Raw genomic sequence first — 21,696 nt, forward strand, 5'->3', positions numbered from 1 at the left:
CAAATATCTTTTTATTTGGAAATACTACGCAAGAATTCTCAACGTGTCAATTCTCAACATTTCTCGCTTATTATTCTTCCATTGGAGAGAGTTCTTGTTTCTACCGCGACGGTACGTCAACGCGGAGTTCTCGGCTCAGGGACCAGTCTTAAATCCATGCAATAACGCCGTTCTGTGTACAATCGGTAATATCTGTTTGCGTGTTACCTTCAGATTTCCTTGTCTGTACAAATAGATGATATATTTCTCTTTTCGAATTTCTTTGATAAATTCTAAATCTAGAGATGGCCGAGTAGATTCAGCCAACGCTCGAATTATCTGTGAAAAAAGTAAAAGGATATGTATACTGGAATGTGCTGAGATAAATTTTTATGACAATTACATTGAATAATACTTACTTCATTCGCAAATTGATTACATAATGTTGAAAAGATTGCAATATCTCTAGATACACGTTCCTTCGTCATACCTTGCCCGATGAGAACAACGACATTGCAATTTCTTTCGTTGGCAAACTTTTCAATGACCTCTTCCGCATTTTCAAGCATGAGGAAATTCTAGAATTTATTTATGAATTACGTTCTAAATTAGTTTAAAAAATTAGTTCACAATATTAATAAAAAATTCTAGACAACACACTTCTACTAAAATGGAAAATCCAACGAGAGGTATTCCAAGTGTCACTTTTAGATCCTTAATCATAATTTCTTCGAGAGTTAATCCAGTGAAGTCTGTTTTTGCATGCATAATCTTGTTAAATGTCTCAGTTCTGTCAGACGTGAGTTTACCTAGTTGTTCAAGAGCATTTAGTACGTCGACGTCAGTAGCAGTTGCTCGTTCCAACATGTTATAAGTGTCGATTAATATTGGACCTGTAGAAAATATTGAATACTATATAATAAAAATCGTTTTGTGTCTGTTAAATAAAAATCTATTATCCAAATATAATACTTACCTCGCAAGAGGCTCGCAAGTTGCTCGTCCACTATATCAGGATACTTCTGTAGAACATTGCGTGCAACCAGGGTGGCACAACTCCCAATGATTTCTACATTTAACAGTATGTTGGGCCACTCCCAGGCTGGATTCAACGGCCGATGATCGATAATTGTCACGACTGAAGATTTCAACGCCAAATCTTCCTCTTCGAGAGTATGATGATCGACCAAAATCAGCTCAAACCTCCTGTTAGCGTCGCTCTGCACATTTTGCAAATCAATCTGATCTCTGCCAAGAGTAATATAATAATAGCAATCAAATAGCACAAAGCTCGGACTGTTTTATCAGAATTCGAGGGGCTTACCTAAATGTCAGCAAGTTCAACGGGATGCCATGGGATTTTAGGCTGTAAATCACTTCCGTTTTAATGCGTAACTCTCTTTCCGGGATATTCATGACTGGTATTACGGTGACGTTAGCGAATCCATTCTTCTTAGCGTCAAGGTACTCCAACAATCCTTGGACCAGGGCGCATACAGCGGAATCCAGGTCGCACGTCGGATTTCCCATGACGACGCGAATCGTTTGGTAAGGCGGCAACTGGGACTGCAATATAACGTAGCAGATAAAACAAACGTTGAATGTAAAATAACAATAAAGTGTTCTGAGACTGCAACAAATGCAAATTGTTACCAAGGGGATTTTTGAGGCATGAAGAAATTCCTCCATAGCTTCTTGCATTCCCATTAATCAGTTTCCTCTTCTTTCTTTTGGATAGAGACTGATAGAGACTTGTTTGCTTGTTTCTCGATTTCCCAACACTGTCATATACTGTGTATTTTTTTTATTTGCTCCTTTTAAGGTTTTAGAAGCGTAAGCGCCTTCCTTCACTCCTTCAGTCACGCTTGAGTCGTGGACGTGTTTTGTAATGATTGTGAATAAATTTTTGAAGATTGCTTGATGCAATCACAATTTCTACTCAGACTTGCACTAATTTAATTCCATTCAGACTTCGCTACGCAATCAGTGAGTCAAGCTTTGTTATAAACAAACAGCGGCAAATCTGGCCGTATTGTCCGCTGAAAAGCGGCAGGAGCAAATAAAAAATAAGAAAGAAGAAGAGAAGAAGCGTAAGCGCCTTCACATGCTGTCAAATGCTGTGTACTGTGATCATAATCATAGGTTAGTTTTCTTTATTCGTTCAACGCTTGGTTTATTAACGTTCTCGTTTCTCGTGCACATGCGCGAATTGGCCAAAAGGATAGAGAGAAAACAGAGAACGAAACTTTTACGGAAGGGAGAAATCACATCCACATCCAGATCACATGTCGAATTGATTTGATTTGCGACAAACAAGATCACATCGCAAGTAGAACGGAGGTAAATATCGAGGAACATGCGCTCGAGCAGAGACATCATTCAAATGGCACAATCCTCTAAATCATACCTTCTGAACATCCTCAAGACTATGTCAAGGGTACGTTTCTTTTCACCTATAAATTAAATGTGCATTCATTAATTTATTTTCATCGTAGCTAAATATCTTTATCTTGAATAATTTGGTTTGTAAAAGAGAACTGCGGCGAAGACCATATACATGTTGTTATTAATTGTTTCTTTTTGGAGTTACATTGTTCAACTTCACTATATAATTTCTTATTATGAACAATAGAAATAAAATGGTTTTCTTTCATCTTTTAGATCCCTTGAATAGTAATATTGCTTTCTTTTTGTCATCAGATTATATAATAACATTGTTTTCTTTGTATTAGATCAGATTAACGTAAGAGATATCTGTATCGAAGCAATAGAATTTAACTATAAGATGTTTGTTTTAGGCTGGAGGTGTAAAAATACCCAGATTTGTCGATACCCAAAATGACAATTCTTTCGGAAAATACGCCGTAGTCCAACCTTGGCTGGTCTCTGAAAAAGTCATCGTACCTTCATACATACCCCAGCCATCCTACAGCCAGTCGGCGGAACCTAAAAATGGACCGGCGACACCCGAGATCAAAGATGAATGTCAAATAGAATGTATGAGGCAGAGTTGTAAACTTGCTGGTCGCGTTCTGCGTCAAGTTAATGCATTGATTAAGGTGAATTATTCTCCACATATTGTATAGGAATCTAGATTCATGTTACCTCAGTCATCAGCTTTAGATCATAAATAATTTGTAGATGAAAAGAGATACAATGAATCTGAAGCTATCTACACAAAGAATATCTGAAAGACATGCATGAGTTTTGGGCGCAAGTTTTACAAACTGAAATAAGAAAAGTTCATATCAATTCATCATTCATTATTGCATACTTTTAAAATCCAAGTGCATAAGAATGTTACATGTATGTTGTAAATCAATATTTAATTGAGAAGTAATATTTTAAGATCGAGTAACGTCCACTTATATATATTTCTTGTCTTTTCGACTTTCTAGAACGCATTCCTAAGGATTATTAATAGCTTAAATACACATCATATATCATGTACTACAATAAGCTTGAATGTAAGACGAAATTATTATATGCTAGCCAGGTATCACAACCGATTTTCTTGACAAGCAAATACACGATATGATTATTGGCAATGGAGCTTATCCCAGTCCGCTCAACTACCGTGGCTTTCCCAAGTCTATATGTACGAGTGTTAATAATATCGCTTGCCACGGTATTCCAGACAACAGGCCTTTACAAGAAGGAGATATGCTCAATGTTGACATAACAGTGAGTAGCTTTATCTTTAATGAGAAATGTTCTATGAAGTCGTATTTCTTTATCAGTCCGAAAATATGTTACAAGTTATTAAAATATTTGAAATTTTGTTTAAGTAGGTATATCTTAATGGTTATCATGGCGATTGCTCAGCTATGTTTCAAGTGGGTGAAGTAGATTCAGAAGGCAAACGATTGATAACGGTCACGGAATTGTGCTTGAAGTCAGCTATTGAAATATGCAAACCAGACGAACGTTTTTGTAATATTGGTAATGATATGTATATAATTAAAAGTCGACTCGTTGACGTGCTATTACATTTATTTTTATATTTTGTATATAATCTTTCCATTTCTTTTCAGGTAATGTGATAGAAGAGACAGCAAATAAACACAATTTGAATGTAATACCTGGACTTTTGGGTCATGGTATTGGAACTTATTTCCACGGTGCTCCAGATGTTTATCATTTTGGTACAGTGAAAATACTCCATTATTAATATTATCGCGTGTTAGCCCGTACGACCATAGAACGACCAATAGGAAATTATCTGATTTGTTTTTTAGATAAAATATTTCTCGATTGCTACATACCGTAGATAAGTCAAATCGTCTTATATGTATACTGATATTTTGATCTCTCTTTTTTGTTTTGCAGCAAATGATTTTCCTGAGAAAATGAAAGCAGGCATGACATTCACCATCGAACCAGCTTTAAGTCAAGGAACAACGCAGATCGAAATTCTGGAAGATGGCTGGACAGCTTGCACTGTCGACAATTCTAGGGCAGCTCAAGTTGAACATACAATTTTAATAACAGATACTGGATGCGAAGTACTAACGCTCTAGTCTATAATCGGTATTATTGTTATTTATACAAAAAGTATCTATTAAATGTTATTTCCGGTATACATATAAATTAATTTCCATATACGTTTTAATGTTGCAAGTATTATGTCGCGTTTTTACGCGTAAAAATAAATATTAAATAGAATTTATGTTATTATAACGAAGATTATTAGTATGGTTACTGGAAATAATATTTTCTTACCCTTACATGTATATATGTAATGCAAATAAATGTATAATTGATGAAAACTTGTTTTAATTTATTCATCAAGAGAGAATCGATCTTCACCATGGACGCTTTTATTATAACTTATTTTAAAGGAATAAGAAAACATAATTTTTTACAAAACAGCAGGTCCCCAATAACTGTCTAAAGTTAGCGGTCCTTGTATTTCGACTCCGTTCTCTTTTGTGACAATCCCAAGATGATACTAAAAAACAGAGCAGATTGTTGACAATACAATTAAAATTATTAATTACACACGTACGAATTTTAATAGTTTACCTTTGGGAAAGATCTTGCGTCTCTGTAGAAAAGAACTTGCATTACTTTGTACAGAAGTTCGATAGCTTCCTCCTTATTCATTTGATTATTATCCTCGTAAGCTTTTCTCAATATAGGCGTTGCCATGTAAGCACCGTATCCAGTCGCGATAACAGGATCGTTGTAAGCTGTCCCAAGCTTATCCACAGTTCCTAAAAATCTGAAAAGGCAAAACTGCGATTTACGGATGTACTCGAAGACACGAAGTGTGTTGAGGAAACATACACTTACGGTTCTCCATTTTCCAAACCAGCAATAATAAAATTGTTCCAAAACGGATCGAAATTTGATCGTCTATTATACATGACACGCGTTAGCCAGCAATGCAATGCCTTTGGCTTTAAACTAAATCCATCATCCAAGCATTGCTCCTCGAGACTGAAACAAAAGTGTTGTCGTAAATTAGCGCTTTTGATACTTATAAGAAACTCTAATATATTCTTATATTGTGCAATAACTTTACAAAACTGTTATTAGTTTATTACATAGCACTCTACGTAATAAACTAAGATGTATTATTTGAAGAATATTAAAGACATGTAAAAAAAAAAAAAAACTATGCTGAGGCTCACATCTTTTTTTCCACATAGCTCTTGATGCACTGAAAATCCGCATAATCTCCGGACGCACCAAGGATGATGTTATCATTAACTTTCATAAGACGTTCCAGATTTCTGTAACGAGCGAGCGATCCGTAAGATCCTAGGACGTCTGCCGCTATAACAATTCCATCTTTGAATTGTATGCCAATGACAGATGTGCCAGTTGTTATAGGAGACCTGTAAACAATAGAATGAGAGTTAAAGTAAGCACTTATCATATCTTCATACCATTTCGGAAGTTTATCTAGTACCGGTCTTAAGTATTTTGAGTTTTACTTTACTTTGTCGCTCTGTAAAAGAGAAGATGACTGAAGATGACATGCGAGATTTGCATCATCACAGGAATGTACAGGTTAAGAAACTTGTACGTCAAGAAACTTTAAACTAAGCGGATGGAAACGTTTGTAAATAATCGGATGAAAACGTACTGTGATTTCTGGAATCCACCGGTGCCGTACTCGCTGCCGGGAAAGTGATAAAATGCACCAGGAGTCGGCCCATTGTGCCACAGAGGCGAAGCGTCCTTACCAGCAAACGCCATTTTTAACAACTTAAAGGCCATCGCACATCGCACGACGCACACAAAATTGCATAGGCTGCATAAGCATAGCATAAGACCGCTGGACCAATGAGCATCTCATGTAAATCAATATGGCGACTTTATGCTGAATGCTCATTGGTTTAGCGCTCTTATGCTACGCAGTGTAGCCTACGCTTATGCTAAGCTATGCATTTTGTGTGCGATGGCTTTTAGCGTTTATACATGTTTCTTTAAAACCGGATTTATAATAAGTCCACATCTCTTGGTATAAATTTATAAATACGGTTTTATAACATCGGTGTATAGTAAATGTTCCACCGGCCATCCACCGGCCTGCGCTTAATCCACCGATTTTCCACCGACACGGATTCTTGATAAAAGTAATGCCTCGTCTACAATGGATGTATTAAGTGGTATTAAGTCGTAAATCGTAAGAATTGGCCAATCACAGTTCATTATTCTTCGACCGCAAGACTGTGATTGGCCAATTCTTATGACTTACGACTCAATACATCCATTGTAGACCAGGCTTAACATTTTAATAAATTTTAATTAATAGCACAGAAAATTACGAAAGATATTAAGACTGTTATTTGGATCGTTAAAAGTCGATATACATAACTTTGCGCAGATTTTCATAATAGCATCCTTGAACTTTCAACTACACACATAACCCTGCATTATTTTCTGAAATTACATTATTGCATTATTTTCTGAATACATTTATACAGATTGAAAAATTCGGAAATGCGGGCTTTGTAATTAAAATGCTTATTACCCAATTTGACGAATTTGTTGCCTTATGAAAGTGGATATATGCTCTTAAATTATTTATAAAGAACATGTTGAAACAAAGATCTTCAGTATTTTCTCTTTCTTGAACCATTTCTTATATTTTTTTAAATTTACAAAAGTATGAATATTAAAGACTGAATGAGTTTTCTTGTATCAATATTGACAAAAAGGAGGTAACACTTTAAACTCTTTTATAGTAAGTATAAATAATATATATACTTTTACATATATAAAATTATAAACAAAATGACAGTTTTATATATAACACTACACTACAGCAATTATTTTAAATATAAAAACACTAACACTAAAATGAAAAATAACGCTAACGTCTTGTAGTTCACAATTTTGCCAAGTGTCACAAGTGTGATGTTGTGCGTCAACGCGGACTTGACAATCGAGCCAGCCAGCAGATCTATAAAGTCTTCAAGAGACCCAAAAAGGCATTGGGACAAAACAATTTTCAAATTGCAAAAAATTGAGTTCCAAGAGGCAAAAAAATGGCATACCGCCATCTGCAGTGCCTGCATGTGGAAGCGTCAAATTACCCTCTTTGACCGATTCGATTACCCCCCAATTTGGAAAATGATCTCGCGGTACTTCGAGAGGCGTGAAGACTCGGGACCGTGCAGGCATGCAAATCCGTGTGATCGTGAGCCACGAACGTGCACGCGCAATCGGGAGTCTGATACACGAAAGCTACTTAAAGCTTACGATAAACGTGGAACAACACCTACTGAACAGATCTACTAAAACTCTATACGTTAAAGTGATGCGATGTTCAGTCGTGTCCCTAAACACCCGCTTCCGAAAGTACAAACTTTCCAGGCGCTATATAAACGTACTCTATCGATCTATGAGCGCATGCAAGAAACCAGCAAGATCTCTTCTTGATATCGCAGGCGTGTCTGCCGTGATCAAATATCGTCCCGTACAACTCCATGAAAGGCTTCAGAAACGTAGAAAGTCGTTATGACATTGTTAAAACAGTCCCGCGATTATTATCTAAAAAATCGGACGCAGCGAAGAGTAGTCGTGAAGATAGTGGCCATCTAGTGATAGATTCTGTCGCTTCTTCTTTGTCATATAAACAAAATATAGCGTTGCGTGTTATTAATGTTTAACGTTCGTTAGATTTCAGTTTTTATAAAAGAATGTCTGTGAAATTATATTCACTTCGTGGCGAATTAGGTACTAGAATTAGGTAAATTATGACATGCAATTAGATTCAAAAATAGCTTTCTTCGCAACCATAAAATTACATTTAATACATTTTACGTAGAAAAAAACATAGAAAGTAAATCAATCGAAGACTTGAAACAATGCTAAAGAGTAATATATTTATATAAAAGAAATATGTATGCATTATATAGGAATTTTACATTAACGTGTTTGTGGAAAGTCATAAACAAAATTTTGTGTATAATACTTTAAGCATAATACTTTATCAAGAGTCATTTTTTTTAGTAACACTTTAATCAAATAGTATCATAATGTCATAATATTGCCCAGATACATAGCACCTCTTTTATTTATATGCTTCTTATCAATTTCGACAGCAATTAGCTTCTCATTCTTCAAGCTGTAATTAGTGGACATTTTATTGTACAAAAAATATAACTTCTTTTAAAAGAAGCTGCTTTTTCATGTACTCGTCGCTGTGTATATCACATTTTTCTTTATTAAATTTGTGACTTTCTTTTCGTGACATTTTCAATTTTTTAATCTAACTTCCCTTACATTTTTGTAAATTATATATGTATATTACTATGCAAAGAAAAGAAATACAATAGTCCCGTATAAATAATCACAATTGTTCTATTTTTCAAAACAGTTGAAAGTTCGAGGGTGCTATTAAAAGTCATGTATATCGTTTTTTAACAATCAAAATAATAGTCTTGTAATCTCTTTCGTAGTTTTCTGTGCTAACAAATTAATCAAACGTTTCGTATCGGGGAGCACTATAATGCATTTAACAATTAATGTGCGAAACAAGAACCACCTATTTCGAGTGATTTCTTTCGTGATACAACCTATCGATTGAGCCTATACTCAGAATTTGATCGATTCAGCCTTTATTGAGATTCGATAATCTAAAAGGGTTTCTAAACTAGTCAGCTCGTACAGATATATACACGGTCTGCCTTGCTGTTGGTATATACTTGGCGGTATAGACACTACCGTGTCCCTTGATATTTCATATATGTATAATGTATTTTTTACTAACACATGAACATAATTTCTTTTTATTCGCATATAACACGCACATATAATCCACATATATAAATTTTATATCGTAAATTAATATTACATTGTTATAATCTAAATATCGACAAAAGGAACAATCTGCGAACGAGCGAGCGTTAAGCACGTTCTAACGCTTTTTGTCAGTTATTAATTGTCATCAATATATTATTACAAATATTACTTATCAATTACGTTCGTTGATTTATAGAGTTAGAAAGATCAACGAGAAAGGTAAATCATTGCGATGGATAGCGCAAACGCAATATTTGAAAGGAATTGCACGGACGACGAGCCCGGTTGTTGGTTTCCCTCGAATGGTATCGTGTTATTTGCCAAAGCTGCGTTAATGGATTTCATTAGGGGATAATCACGTCCATCGAGCAAAGTCATGTCATTGTGCAGCGATGTGCATTTTCCTCGGAAGTCGTCCGTGTCGATGCTCCATACCATAACACCCGCCAGTTTCTTCCTCTTTACGTATTCCACCTAAAAGAGTGGCATTCATTAGCATAAGAGTTAATTGATATTTTTTCAGACACCCAAGCTCGCGCGATCAAAAGTGGAACAGCACAAAGTGCAAGTAAGCTGTTATATGTATATATGTAAATTTCTCAAAACATTTCCACAGCAAAGCTAGACAATGTTAAGAAAGTAATTTATCTCGATATATTTTATATAATTTTAAAGAATTGCCAAATATTATTGAAGAAAAATATTCTAAACGACTATATAAAAGTTTAACACACCCAAAACTTAAAAGACTTATTAATTATATTATACTATTATTATTAGTTATAAATCATTAATATGTACATATGTATATAATATACAATGTGTATAAATATATAAATAATAATATATTATAATTATAAATTATATATGAGATTCGTATACATCCCTCTCTGGGAACGTGTAATCGGGAAGAAAATCGGTTCAGTAAGAGACTACTTTTTCACGAAAAATATAGAAGAAATACCTTGGCCATCATGGCTTTGCGATCATCGTAAACTACAACACGGTCCTTATTAATCGCATAAGCTGTGCTGCTCTCGTTATCCCATCCAGTTGTCCAATTTTGCGTAAACAACACCAACGCCTCACAAATCTGTACAGAAATGTACAATTCACTCATTTCGCATGTTGAAGATCTGCTGCATGTTTTGAATAAGATGTTTTGAGTAATTATCGTTACAAAAAAATATTGGAACAGTTATTCACTTCTAAAATTGCAGAATTTATAAAAAGTGATTAAGTGGATTAAGTATAAATATATAAACATATAGCTAAATACCTCATTGAATCCCATAAAACCTTCTTCGGATGTGTAAGGGCCTTTAAATCCAATATCCAGACTGGGCAGGCCAATTGGATTTATTTTAGGCGATTCTGGTACACTTGTAAGAACGAAAGTTCTTCCATACATCGCCAGCCCTAAAACTAGTTTCTCGGCTGGGGCTCCTTGTTGCAACAAATACGTAATAGTATGTTCCTAAATGTTGAAGATACAATCGATATACGATTATGTCACTACGCTTCAGATTATATATGTAATAATATATATTCGTATAGATATGAAACACTAATAAATGCTAGATAAATATGAAACTAATATAATACCAATAAAGAATATTTTTATTAACGATGTTGCCCTAACATTTTATACTCATAATTTAGAAAAGAAAGAAATAGGCATTAGTATTATATTCCACGTCGATTATAAAATATAATAATAATAAATAAATATTTAATAAATAATATTTATTTTAATAAATAAATATTTTCAAAATTAACAACTTTGACTTAAGAATTTTTAAAATTTTTTTTTATGTATGTATTTTTCTTTTCTACACCGCAAATCCAAGCGTGATATTTTAACTGAAGCTCTTCTTACACATTTCTTGCCGTTTTAAATCACGTCATTTAACATGGTTGAACGTATTGACTTTTAATTTAATATGATTCAACGTGTTCACGCAACATGTAAAACAAGTTTCGGTCAAATATGTCATTTTTAGACATGTAGAAATAACACAATTGGATTTATACAGTGTACCTATTTTAATTCTGTATGTTTCTTAAAATGTTCCTCAACTGAATATCTCTTAAGAAATTTTCCTTATTAAACAAAAAAAACAAACGTGTAAATTTTTAATAATTTGCTTGTTGATTTCTTCACGCAATGTGAAGTGGCTAAATAACAGTGTTAATTCTTCATTGCGGTATGTTTGTACATAGATGCATTAATGTTTCCACACAAATGTCATATTTCTTACCACATCTAATCTATCTTTGCTTCGCAGTGGTGAATTTGGAAGAACCTGTTTATTCCATGCTCCGTGATAATCATACGCCATCACATGAATGTAATCGAGATATTTGGAAATTTCAGGAATATCGTACGCTATATCGATAGTGGAACTGACGGCGCTTATAGCTGCGGTTAGCGAAAGACGGTGTTCCCTAAAGGCATCCTTCAATTCCTATCGCAGAATAAATAACGGATTTATTTCCTCTGTTAACAGAAGAACTAATAAAATATAAAATATTTTTACCTTCACGAGGCTAACAAAATTCTGTTTATCGTACGGAGCACCGCCACGACTTCCGGGAAATTCCCAATCAAGATCCAGTCCATCGAATCCGTACATTCTGTCGCAACGAAATTTAATTTTTCAAAAATAATTATGAAATAAATCCAACAGTACAATATAACAGCACGATACAAATAAAAAAGGTATTAAAGGATTAAAACATAATCGATCCAAATAAGGTTTCAATTGTCGGTAAATGTTCAATTAAATTATAGATCATAGTCATTGCATAAGGCAAATTTTCTAAGTAAAGAAGGCTCCGCTTCAAGAATTGAAGATTTCTATAATGGAAAGATAACGTATAGGAGAATAATTAAGATAAATATATCACGATGAGAGAACGCACTTAAGAAACTCGACAGTGCTGGCAATGAAAATCCTCCTACGATCCGATGACGAAGCCATCAACGAATAATTTGTGCTGCCTTCGTTCCATCCGCCAATACCGAGTGATACTTTCAGACCTTGTTTGCGGAATGTTGTCATTTTTTTATAGTTGCCTATTCCTGTATTCACATTCAGATAATTCAGATATTTCCAAATTATATTTATGAAACTTTAATTAAATCATTACTAATAAAATTGATCAATATTAATTGGTAACTTTTCTAGACAATTTAACGTTAATTGTTCCTTTTTTATTTCATTTCTTTACGATTTCTTTACGATAACATTAAGTTATTATAACTCACTTGGTCTGTTACATTAATAATTTTGAATAACTTATTTCTTATACAATTAGTTAATTTCTACGATAATTCACAATTACTGTAAAACTTGATGTAAGCTTGATTTCACATCGAGGTTGCAATTACCGTCTTTTTCCATATCTGCCCAAGGATCGAGACTTCTTATCGTCCAGTTCGAAGCGTTTAAACCAGCAAATGCGTAAATTAAGTGGGTACAGTGTTCCGGGCGGAGATTTTCTAACGAGAATGCTCCATTTCCTTGCCTATAGGCTGCCCAGGATGCGACATAGCAAACAACGACTTTGTCATGCTTCGGTCTTATGAGTCCTATAACAATATATTGATTTAATATTATAAAATCAGATGTCAGTTTATAAAAAATGATGTTATTTTATTAAAATCCTTATTTAAGAAACTTGAAAATATTATTAATATAATTATCTTAAAGAATAGATGTATTTACTTACAATAAGTTGTTAGAATAAGATCTTTAATAGACATAATAATTATATATTGCAGCTAAACATATAAAATTATAATTTTGGCAGTTTTTTATATACATATATATGGTGATCAACACACACACGTTATATTGATAAATACAATTAGGCGTAAAAATCATTATATGTTAAAGAATTAGTATTTCCACTTTGAAAAGTATTTTATAACAAATATAATGAAATTAATTAATTAGTTTGTCCTTTTAAAGTTTTATTTTTTATTAGAGATATTATATTTAAAGCGACCATCAACAAACCTCTGAAAATACATACCCAAATATATTCTTAATAAAGGAAAATCAAAATGCCAAACTAATCAAAGAACTCGTAGATAAAGCAACGCTGGAAACTACTTTCGAGACACTCTGTATATATGCATTCGCGATTCTTATGAAAATGTCGCGTCCCCATTGTGCGGCGTGCCGGCTTTTACTTTCGCTTGTTAACATATGCAAACGCAGGAATTACTAACCGAATGCATAATATTATATTATAGTATATGCCATATTGTACGTTATTGCAGAAGTAAAATATACGTATTAATCCTAAATAGGTATACACTTAAGTTGCGAACTCACCGTGAGCATTGTAAGTCCCAAAAAGTAAAATCGTAAGTAGAAATGCCACGTCGCTGAAGGACATCGTAGCGCGCTAAAACTTCCTCGATGCGTTTTATATTTAATGCGCCGGACAATCTGCAATGGTATTTTGAAAATTAGAAAATACCTACCTAGGTACAATACTGTACCTTAAACACGATAAACACTGGAACCCGTTTGATGCAAAACCGCGTATCGCCGATTTTTATTTCAGATCCAGCGTCTTCCACGGATTTTATAATTTATCGCGTTATTTAACGCGTTACCTATAACGAGTCCGTGTATACGAAAGAATACACGGCAATCTACAGATCCCTATAACGTTAGCAATGCTTGTGACTAATCTGTTTTTTATATCACTCGCGATAACGGCGATAGCGAGAATTTCATGTCCTTTTTGTATTTATTTTAGATAATAAGAACACTGAATTGGCCGCTAATGTCGTTATCACAAATGGCATTTGACATTTCTTAATCATCTCGATATCGCCAAATACACGTAGTTAACACAGTAATATTAACAGTACCGATTCGTTTGGCTGCAGGCTGTAGACTGTTGGGACTCGGATACACGCGCGGCTCAGCCAGGCCCAGATTACTTTCACCCATAACTGTTCATTCTTGAGCGAGAGACGAGGAGAACGACCCGCAAGAAGGATGCATTCAGAACCTGTTGTACGTTATTGCCGGAAATTTACTTCGTCTTTTGTGTGGATCCTCCTCCGACTTTCTGGCATAAATAATATAAAAACATTATTTGCGCGTTACATTCTGCGTGAGTCCCACACACACACGCTTTATAAATAGAACAACATTGCCTAAAAAAGGAAAAAGAAGAAGAAAAAGAAGGAGGCGGAGAAAAAGGAGAAGAAGGAGAGGGAGAAGGAAGGAGAGAAAGACGAGGTAAAGAAAAAATAAAAGAACGTAGAGATGAAGATAAAGAAGAAACGGAGGAATGAGAAAAAGCATAAGAAAATGCTAAATAGGAGATAGGGAAAAGAGAAGGGAAATTAAAAAATCAGAAGAAGGAAATACGAGGGGAATGAAAGAGAGAGTAAAGATGAGTAACCTGAAAATGTCGCAGAGTGATGGCGCTCAGGATAGTGCTGAGACATGTGTCCTCCCACTGCATCAAGATACGTATCAAGAGGAATGGAGGAAATGGTGGTGGAATATCGTATACGTTTCCTCTTATTAATAGCAGGAATCTGAAACTGATTTTAACCAACTAAATTGAGATTTGACCAAATTTCTCTTTTCCACTAAATAATAGATTCTAAAGAGATATTTTTGTAAGGTGGCAAGGAATAATTTTCCTAAATATAGCTCCACTTATTGATAGCAGAAATCTTAAATCGGTTTTAATAATATAAATAAAAAATATATTTTTTTTTTTAGTAAATAATAAATTCTAAAAAGATATTTTTGTGAGGTGACAAGAAGTAATTTTCTCAAATGGCTTCTTTTATTGATAGCCTGATTTGATTTTAATAAAATCCTAAATTGATTTTTTTAAATTGATTTTAATATTAACGAAATTTCTCTCTTTCACTGATTGTGAGTAGTAGATTAAATAGTTATTTGTGTAACAAGTGAGGTAAGATGAAAATTCCCGGGTGCGGTTACCGCACCCGGGAATTTTCATCTTTACACACGGCTTACACTCCCTATTTTATGTTGCAAGTGCCTGGAAAGTGGTCTATCATGCACGCGTAGCGTGCGTAATGGGGCACTTTCCATGCACGTGTTGCATAAAAAATATTTTCCTTATTGGTAATACGGCAAGAAATATTTTTTCAAGGTATAACTCCTGTTATTATAATAGCAAGGATTTTAAATTAATCTTAATAGAATATAATTATATCTCTTTTTTCCACTAAGTAATAGATTCTAAAAAGATTATCTATTTTTGTGAAATGGCAGGAGATTTTGTAAGATGGCATTTGCGATAAGTTAAAATTATTAAAATTTTGCATACACAAACTAATGTTTAATTTATATGTATATGTATAAATACTTTTTATTCAGAATAGAATATTCAGTGAACGTAATAACAATACATTGCAGCTAAACACAAAATTACAACGTCTACTCGTTAGTCTTACATACACGGAGAAAATTTTATAGTAAATATTACTATGATGTCGCACTAGCTGCGGACCATCGAGGAATTTCAAGTTAAAATACTATAATTATTGTTTTAAAAACGATAAAATAACGTAATTTTTACCATAAACATAGTAATTTAACTTAAAATTCCTCGATAGTCCGCAGCTAGTGTGACACCATAGCAATATTTACTATAAAATTTTCTCCGTGTATACGACAATCAGTACGTTATATTAATAAGGCATACAGGCAACAAGATGCGAAAATAATTGTTATTATGTTTTGGTAGGATTTTGCAGCTCCGTTTTGAACAATAGTCTTGTTTAACCATTGTAGATAAAAATCCACTCGAGAATAAACACCTGGTGTATTCGGACGAGCGCACCCCTCGCCCCACGAGACAATGCCGACTTGCGTTCCATTGCATAGCAATGGTCCTCCGCTGTCACCCTAAAAATCCAATAAACGTACTGTAGAATCCAGATGCAAAAAGTAATAATAAAAAGAGCGAAACTAAAAGTCAGAATATTAACGTCGTTTTCCTGTGACTTCTGTCTTCAGCACAAAACAATATGATTTATTACTTTATTTGTTTATCTATTTTTAATTTTCCTCAAAGAGACAAAGAAATATGTCGTTATTTAATTATTCTCGAAAAAAGCTCTACATATACGTCTATAGAATTTAATATGCAAACCTGGCAGGAGTCCCGACCACCTTCCGGTAGACCCGCGCATAATTGCTTTTCTTTATGTACATTCGGCATAGGACATTTGTCAGGCGAGACTAATGGAATTTGAACGTGCCGCAAATATGTACCGCTTTCTTTCTAATAATGAGCCAAAGAAATAAATTATTTGTTGATCGTACATTTTCTTAATTAAACTCTGCGATGCTTCCAGAATTAATTATTAATTAATTAATTAATTAAATTAATTAAGTTCCTTTTTTAAAAAAATGTGACAGCAGAGCTTCTATAGGATAACTGACACGAAATGAATATTGGAAAGAGTCCGCTTTAAGCGGAATCTAAAATAACTCTATTGCGATTTCATAACACGTCCAAACTCTCTAAGAGTCTAAAATGTCACAAGGAAAATGTCCATCAGTTTTACGACAATTTTATACAATAAATAAGAAATACAAGATGCTTCTTCCATCAGAATGTATTATCCCTCGCTTGTGTGCCGTATTGAATAAAACACTTTGTAACAACTTGCGCTTACGTTTGAATCAGGTATGTGTCGACCCCATCCAATCGCGGCGCAATCCTCCGTATATATCTGGAACATGTCCGTAACGTACACCGGCGGAAGTGTGACGTATTGGACGTACGCGTTCCTGTAAAGGGGTCTCTTCAGCTGTAAAAGCGGGCACGGATGACAGTGATAAGGCCACGCGCGGGCGCGGGGTGGTTTACAAGGTTTACTCTCTTTATTATCGACACAGAATTATATACACGGCATAAACAATCACCCTGAACAATCCAATATCGTTTCGCATGTCCGAGAATCGAAACTCTGCGTGCGGCAATGTCTTGTCTACCAATTCCACCTGCATGGAACCCCAGCTTGGTAAATACACGTAGGTCGCGCCGGCGATCACGTAGAAGTAGCGTGGATTCTCCGCCGCCCACGTGCCGTCGGGCGACCGTCTTTAAACAACGACGAGTTAATTATACACCTTGGTTTTTTTTTTCCACCCAAACATCGGAGCGGTGTAAGGAAAGGTGGGACGCAATCGAACGCGAAATATCATAACGAAAGACTCTTTTCCTGTTAAATGATATCGTAGGGTTCGATGACTCTGCATGTTGTTAAATATGTAACTTATATCTAAAAAAAGATTCCAAGAATTTAGAAACGTATAACGTTTGCGAGACCATAAAATCTTCTAAAAAATCTCTTAAAAAGTTTCTTTTTAAAGGAGAAGTCTTGAGACAATATAAGCAATTTCTCTTAATAAGCGAAATACGTGCAGGGAACGGTGGTCTCAAATAAAGAAATTGAATTTTTGATAAAGTTAAAGAAATATGGATAAAGAAGATGATAAAAATTGATTGATACAAAATAGATGTTTGGCTGGGAAAGAGAGAAATAATAACGAAAATGGGTTCCCCAGTGTTGTTTCAACGTAATCACTGTTTCTCTTACAATTTGTCACGTCCCCTTTAAATCACTCTTCTTTTAAAATTTCACGTAGCTTGTCGTGTAAAACGAGAGCGTATACGTCTGATTGCGCCCCAATTTTCCCCCGTACAATCACGAGCGGTCGAGCTTGACACGTAAAACAGAAACTACGTACACGCGAGTAGTAGTACATCTCATCGCTAGTACACAGCTAATCGATACACAGATAGATACCACGACAGATATCATTAGCCTTAGGATCTAGCGCCGCTAACCTTCTCGTTACTCGTGAAATATATACGCTAGACAGCACAGTCACTACTCACAGTCAGGAAACAAATGTGTAAGGTACAATTGTATAGGGGATGAACGGGACGGAAGGGACGATGTCGAAAATTCACTCTATAATTGATTACGCCGGTTGTCAACCGGCCGGTTATTCTTAAACCCGATCACTGACACCGGATTGGATTTATACCATCCGATCCCGTTCGCCCGCGGCTGGTTGTTGTACATAATCCAAAGGAGGATTGCATTCAGTAGCGAAAATATAAGCCCGATTATCTCACGTATGTGTTTCGCATACGCGACACAAACTGCCTACCGAATTGGGATTTACGCAAAATTGCTGGTTCAGACACATCTCTTTGCGACATATTTAACGGATATTTTATAGAATGTATAGATATAAATATCTCTTATAGAGAGACTCACTCTTTCGAAATATATATATAACATCGTTTCCAAACTAGATTTTACTGGAAATTTAAATCTGCCGACTTCTCCGTTCGGCTTCTCACAAATGGAAGCGATTTACATCTTACAAGACACGTCGTTACATCAAACACAAGCCTTGCTTTCTCGTGAACACGTAACATACATTCTCTGCAGTAGCAAGGAGGTTAAATACGGCTACTAATCTCAAGTATTGTGTGGTGTAATCCTAAAATGTCTTACCAGGGCGTTCGGTTCGCTTGACAAGATGGATAATTTTATTAGAGAAATACCAAAGTATAATTCAGCCACTAAAGGATTTCTTTCTCCGTGATCTCTTTACCTCGCGAAAACTTACTTTAAATCTAAAAAGGTTTAGACATCGCGTGACAGTTTCGTGTTTAAAGATTAATTATATGCCAAAAACTGAGACGATTTTCTCAGTTTCTTGAAAAGTTGCAAGTAAAAGCGAAAGACGTTTTAAATATCTTATTTACTTTAAATATTAAAAGCGAGCAGCAAAAATATGTGACATATAAAATATCCTTGACAGTAAATAGAAATGGAGCTTGCTCGACACTCGACACTCCTCATTTAGTAAAGGAAATTAATTTAAAACTTCAACGCAAAGTAATTTAAGAAAAGGATCTAAGAAAGATAATTGAAATTTTTTCGCGTTATTTTCAGAGAGTCGAACATTTCTTAAGCTTGTGTAATTTTGTACAGCTTAAAAGGAATAAATGCTTGTATGTGCACTCCTTTCGAAGTTCAAGTTGTAATCATAAAGTAATATAGAATTTAAAAAAATAGAAATTTAAATATAAAATTCACGTAGATATATATACGACGTACGTGCTAAATTTAGAAATTCTAATGTAAGGCATTTTTGAAAAGAAGTGACGTTATCAAAATTAACATTGTTACAACGCAAGTATATATATCAATTTGTTTCAGATTCGTGTAGCAAATGTATCACAGAAAAGCATGAAAAGACAAATTCGCTGTACAATCTGGCAGTGTTTCCTAATCATAATCGGCCGCGCGCGAGCCTTTAGAACGAATAACTTTTATAAGTATATACACACTCTTACACGTATGAGATATAAGCAAATAAGCGAGAGATCGACACCTTAATAGCATTGAATGAAAAAGATCACAGTTAACATTAAATAGAGAATCGGGCTCGAGGAAAGTCGTGCTGACAGTCTGCTAACAAAATGTTTTCCTTCGAGAGTCCACACGCGCGCGTTCTGACTTATACCGAAAATCTCACGCGAAATAATCCTCGCTCATTTTTCATCCCTTGATTTCCGAAAGCGCTTTAATCCCAGAATGGAATTCGAGGGATCTCCCGAATTCCACCACTTTGTCCAAACGTTTTCGTACAATCGAGGACTGAAGATTGTTGGGGAGGTAAGGGAATACGTAGGGACGAACAAAGTGCTTAAAGCCCCGGCGAGAGAGAGAAAGAGAGAGACTACACCACCCCTCCGCGACCAGACATAGCGCAAAAATGCGAAACGCAGTCTTGTGACACGCACCTGACCATGCAATGGGCGGCCGACAGGACGAACCTACAGGCGACGTAAGTGCCTCCGCACCAGTGGCTATAGGATCGGCGCTGCACCGAGACCTAAGAAGAATTGACTTTGAAAAATTCGGATTCGTCGAGTCCGAGTCGAGTCGGTTGCCGCCTTAACCCTTTCCCTAGCTCGGACGCGTGCCGACGTGTTCGAGACCGACTTGAATCTCAATTTTACAAATAATTTTCTTTCACTCATTTTTTTTATATTTATTTATTGTTAAATCTAAAAAAGAATGTAAAATTTATCATAAAATGTGTCGTAAAATTGTATCATTTTACAGACTCGATTTCAAATTATTTATATTCCTTTAAAACGTCAAATATATGTAGAAATTTCAAATTATTTTTATTCCTTTAAAACCAACTTTAAATAGAGCAACTTTGTTGCATTTTATTCATCCTGCAACGTCCAACGTTTCTCAAGGCAACGCTTGACTATTGAAAATTGAGATTTCCGGCTGTCTCGAATGCATTCAAAGTTAGATTGGCACGAGCATTTAAAGTGCATCGGTATACCGTCAGTACCCATCGCGCGCAAACGAGAAATTAGAAGTGCTGAAATTGCACGACATAATAGCTCTCGTATTTGAATAAAACCGATATATACGATCCGCGAGTTTTGGTCCTACATGTGAATTTAGTAATTTACTCGAAGCGTAAACTGCAAGCTACGTCAGTCAAAACTTCACTTCAAAACGTCACCGTCATAACATTTTATTTCGAGCTATTTAAAAATTCAAACCGTTCACCTTCAGATTTTACGAAAAAACGCTGAAAAAATGTTTTTAAAAAATTTATGAGTCGTTCTATCTGCTCACGTTGAATCGCCCGAGCGTCTCGCTGCATGCGTTTTACCAACCGCGGGAGAGTTGATAAAACGGAAGTTTGTGATAAAAAAAAGTTGATAAAACCACCCCCGACCTTGCACAATACACTTCGCGTTAGCTTCCACCTCTTTGACGTCAGAGCGGTCATATGGGCTACGCCTATATATCGGTGTGCAGAGATGTGGGATACCGGTAATTCCAATGCCCTTCAAAAGGTGAAAGGTTAAGAGGCCTGTGTGTGCGTGAGAGAGATGGGCGCGTCGCACGCATACGATAAAAGGATAATTCTTGATGCTGGTGATCTCCCCGCCGACGATGCGCACCGCCGCCGCCGCTGCCGCCGCCGCCGCCTCGTCGGCCGCAGACTCCCACGCGGTCGTTTCGATGCCGGTCACCAGGGAAATCGGACAGATATACGGTATTAGGACGACCACAACCGCGAGGAGCATCGCGGTTCGCGTGCGAGTCGCCGTAAAGGTTTTGCGGGATCCTCCATTTTCTGTGTGCCACGCTCCCCCGCGCGCGTCGACTTTTGTTTTTCCGCTAATTTATATACGCCAGGCCTGCTCTCTCTAGCGGCGCACCTTCTTATACATTTTCCCGCACGCTTGAGATAGATAAATAAATTATCGTTACGTTTCCCCCAAGGAGCCGCTGGACGAGGCGCACCGCACGTGGCAGAGCGAATATATAATAATTAATATGTACCTCATCGCGAGAGATAA

At 35.6% G+C, this 21,696-nt stretch overlaps 4 protein-coding genes across 8 annotated transcripts; 1 reads left to right on the top strand and 3 right to left on the bottom strand.

Moving 5' to 3' along the window:
- Positions 1-6: 6 nt before the first annotated feature.
- On the bottom strand, positions 7-2,221 carry LOC112466680 (exopolyphosphatase PRUNE1). The gene is made up of 6 exons (XM_025034905.1): positions 1,633-2,221; positions 1,304-1,545; positions 956-1,227; positions 640-872; positions 399-557; positions 7-318 (listed from the first exon to the last, which is right to left on the bottom strand). The coding sequence occupies exons 1-6, from the start codon at positions 1,684-1,686 to the stop codon at positions 136-138; spliced, it is 1,143 nt and encodes a 380-aa protein (XP_024890673.1). The 5' UTR covers positions 1,687-2,221; the 3' UTR covers positions 7-135.
- Positions 2,222-2,225: 4 nt separating this feature from the next.
- LOC112466682 (methionine aminopeptidase 1D, mitochondrial) lies at positions 2,226-4,628 on the top strand. The gene is made up of 6 exons (XM_025034906.1): positions 2,226-2,416; positions 2,778-3,038; positions 3,472-3,663; positions 3,771-3,921; positions 4,014-4,124; positions 4,309-4,628. The coding sequence occupies exons 1-6, from the start codon at positions 2,336-2,338 to the stop codon at positions 4,497-4,499; spliced, it is 987 nt and encodes a 328-aa protein (XP_024890674.1). The 5' UTR covers positions 2,226-2,335; the 3' UTR covers positions 4,500-4,628.
- Positions 4,629-4,742: 114 nt separating this feature from the next.
- LOC112466683 (proteasome subunit beta type-4-like) lies at positions 4,743-6,220 on the bottom strand. Its single transcript, XM_025034907.1, has 5 exons — positions 6,074-6,220; positions 5,616-5,822; positions 5,275-5,421; positions 5,005-5,203; positions 4,743-4,930 (listed from the first exon to the last, which is right to left on the bottom strand). The coding sequence occupies exons 1-5, from the start codon at positions 6,205-6,207 to the stop codon at positions 4,841-4,843; spliced, it is 777 nt and encodes a 258-aa protein (XP_024890675.1). The 5' UTR covers positions 6,208-6,220; the 3' UTR covers positions 4,743-4,840.
- A 2,993-nt stretch (positions 6,221-9,213) lies between these two features.
- Positions 9,214-14,895, bottom strand: LOC112466686 (probable chitinase 2). 5 transcript variants are annotated; one of them, XM_025034911.1, is made up of 10 exons: positions 14,677-14,895; positions 14,135-14,337; positions 13,587-13,703; positions 12,635-12,835; positions 12,166-12,325; positions 11,781-11,877; positions 11,502-11,708; positions 10,520-10,717; positions 10,205-10,333; positions 9,214-9,714 (listed from the first exon to the last, which is right to left on the bottom strand). In XM_025034911.1, the coding sequence occupies exons 3-10, from the start codon at positions 13,648-13,650 to the stop codon at positions 9,448-9,450; spliced, it is 1,323 nt and encodes a 440-aa protein (XP_024890679.1). In that variant the 5' UTR covers positions 13,651-13,703; positions 14,135-14,337; positions 14,677-14,895; the 3' UTR covers positions 9,214-9,447. The 5 variants fall into 5 exon arrangements, with proteins under 5 accessions (XP_024890679.1, XP_024890680.1, XP_024890681.1 ...); XM_025034912.1 differs by lacking the exon at positions 14,677-14,895 and having other exon boundaries at positions 14,135-14,407; XM_025034913.1 differs by lacking the exons at positions 14,135-14,337; positions 14,677-14,895 and adding an exon at positions 13,874-13,951.
- Between the last annotated feature and the right edge of the window lie 6,801 nt (positions 14,896-21,696).

This window comes from Temnothorax curvispinosus, unplaced genomic scaffold, assembly GCF_003070985.1.
Source record: "Temnothorax curvispinosus isolate PA1 unplaced genomic scaffold, ASM307098v1 QBEX01016492.1, whole genome shotgun sequence".
Taxonomy (NCBI): Eukaryota; Metazoa; Arthropoda; class Insecta; order Hymenoptera; family Formicidae; genus Temnothorax; species Temnothorax curvispinosus.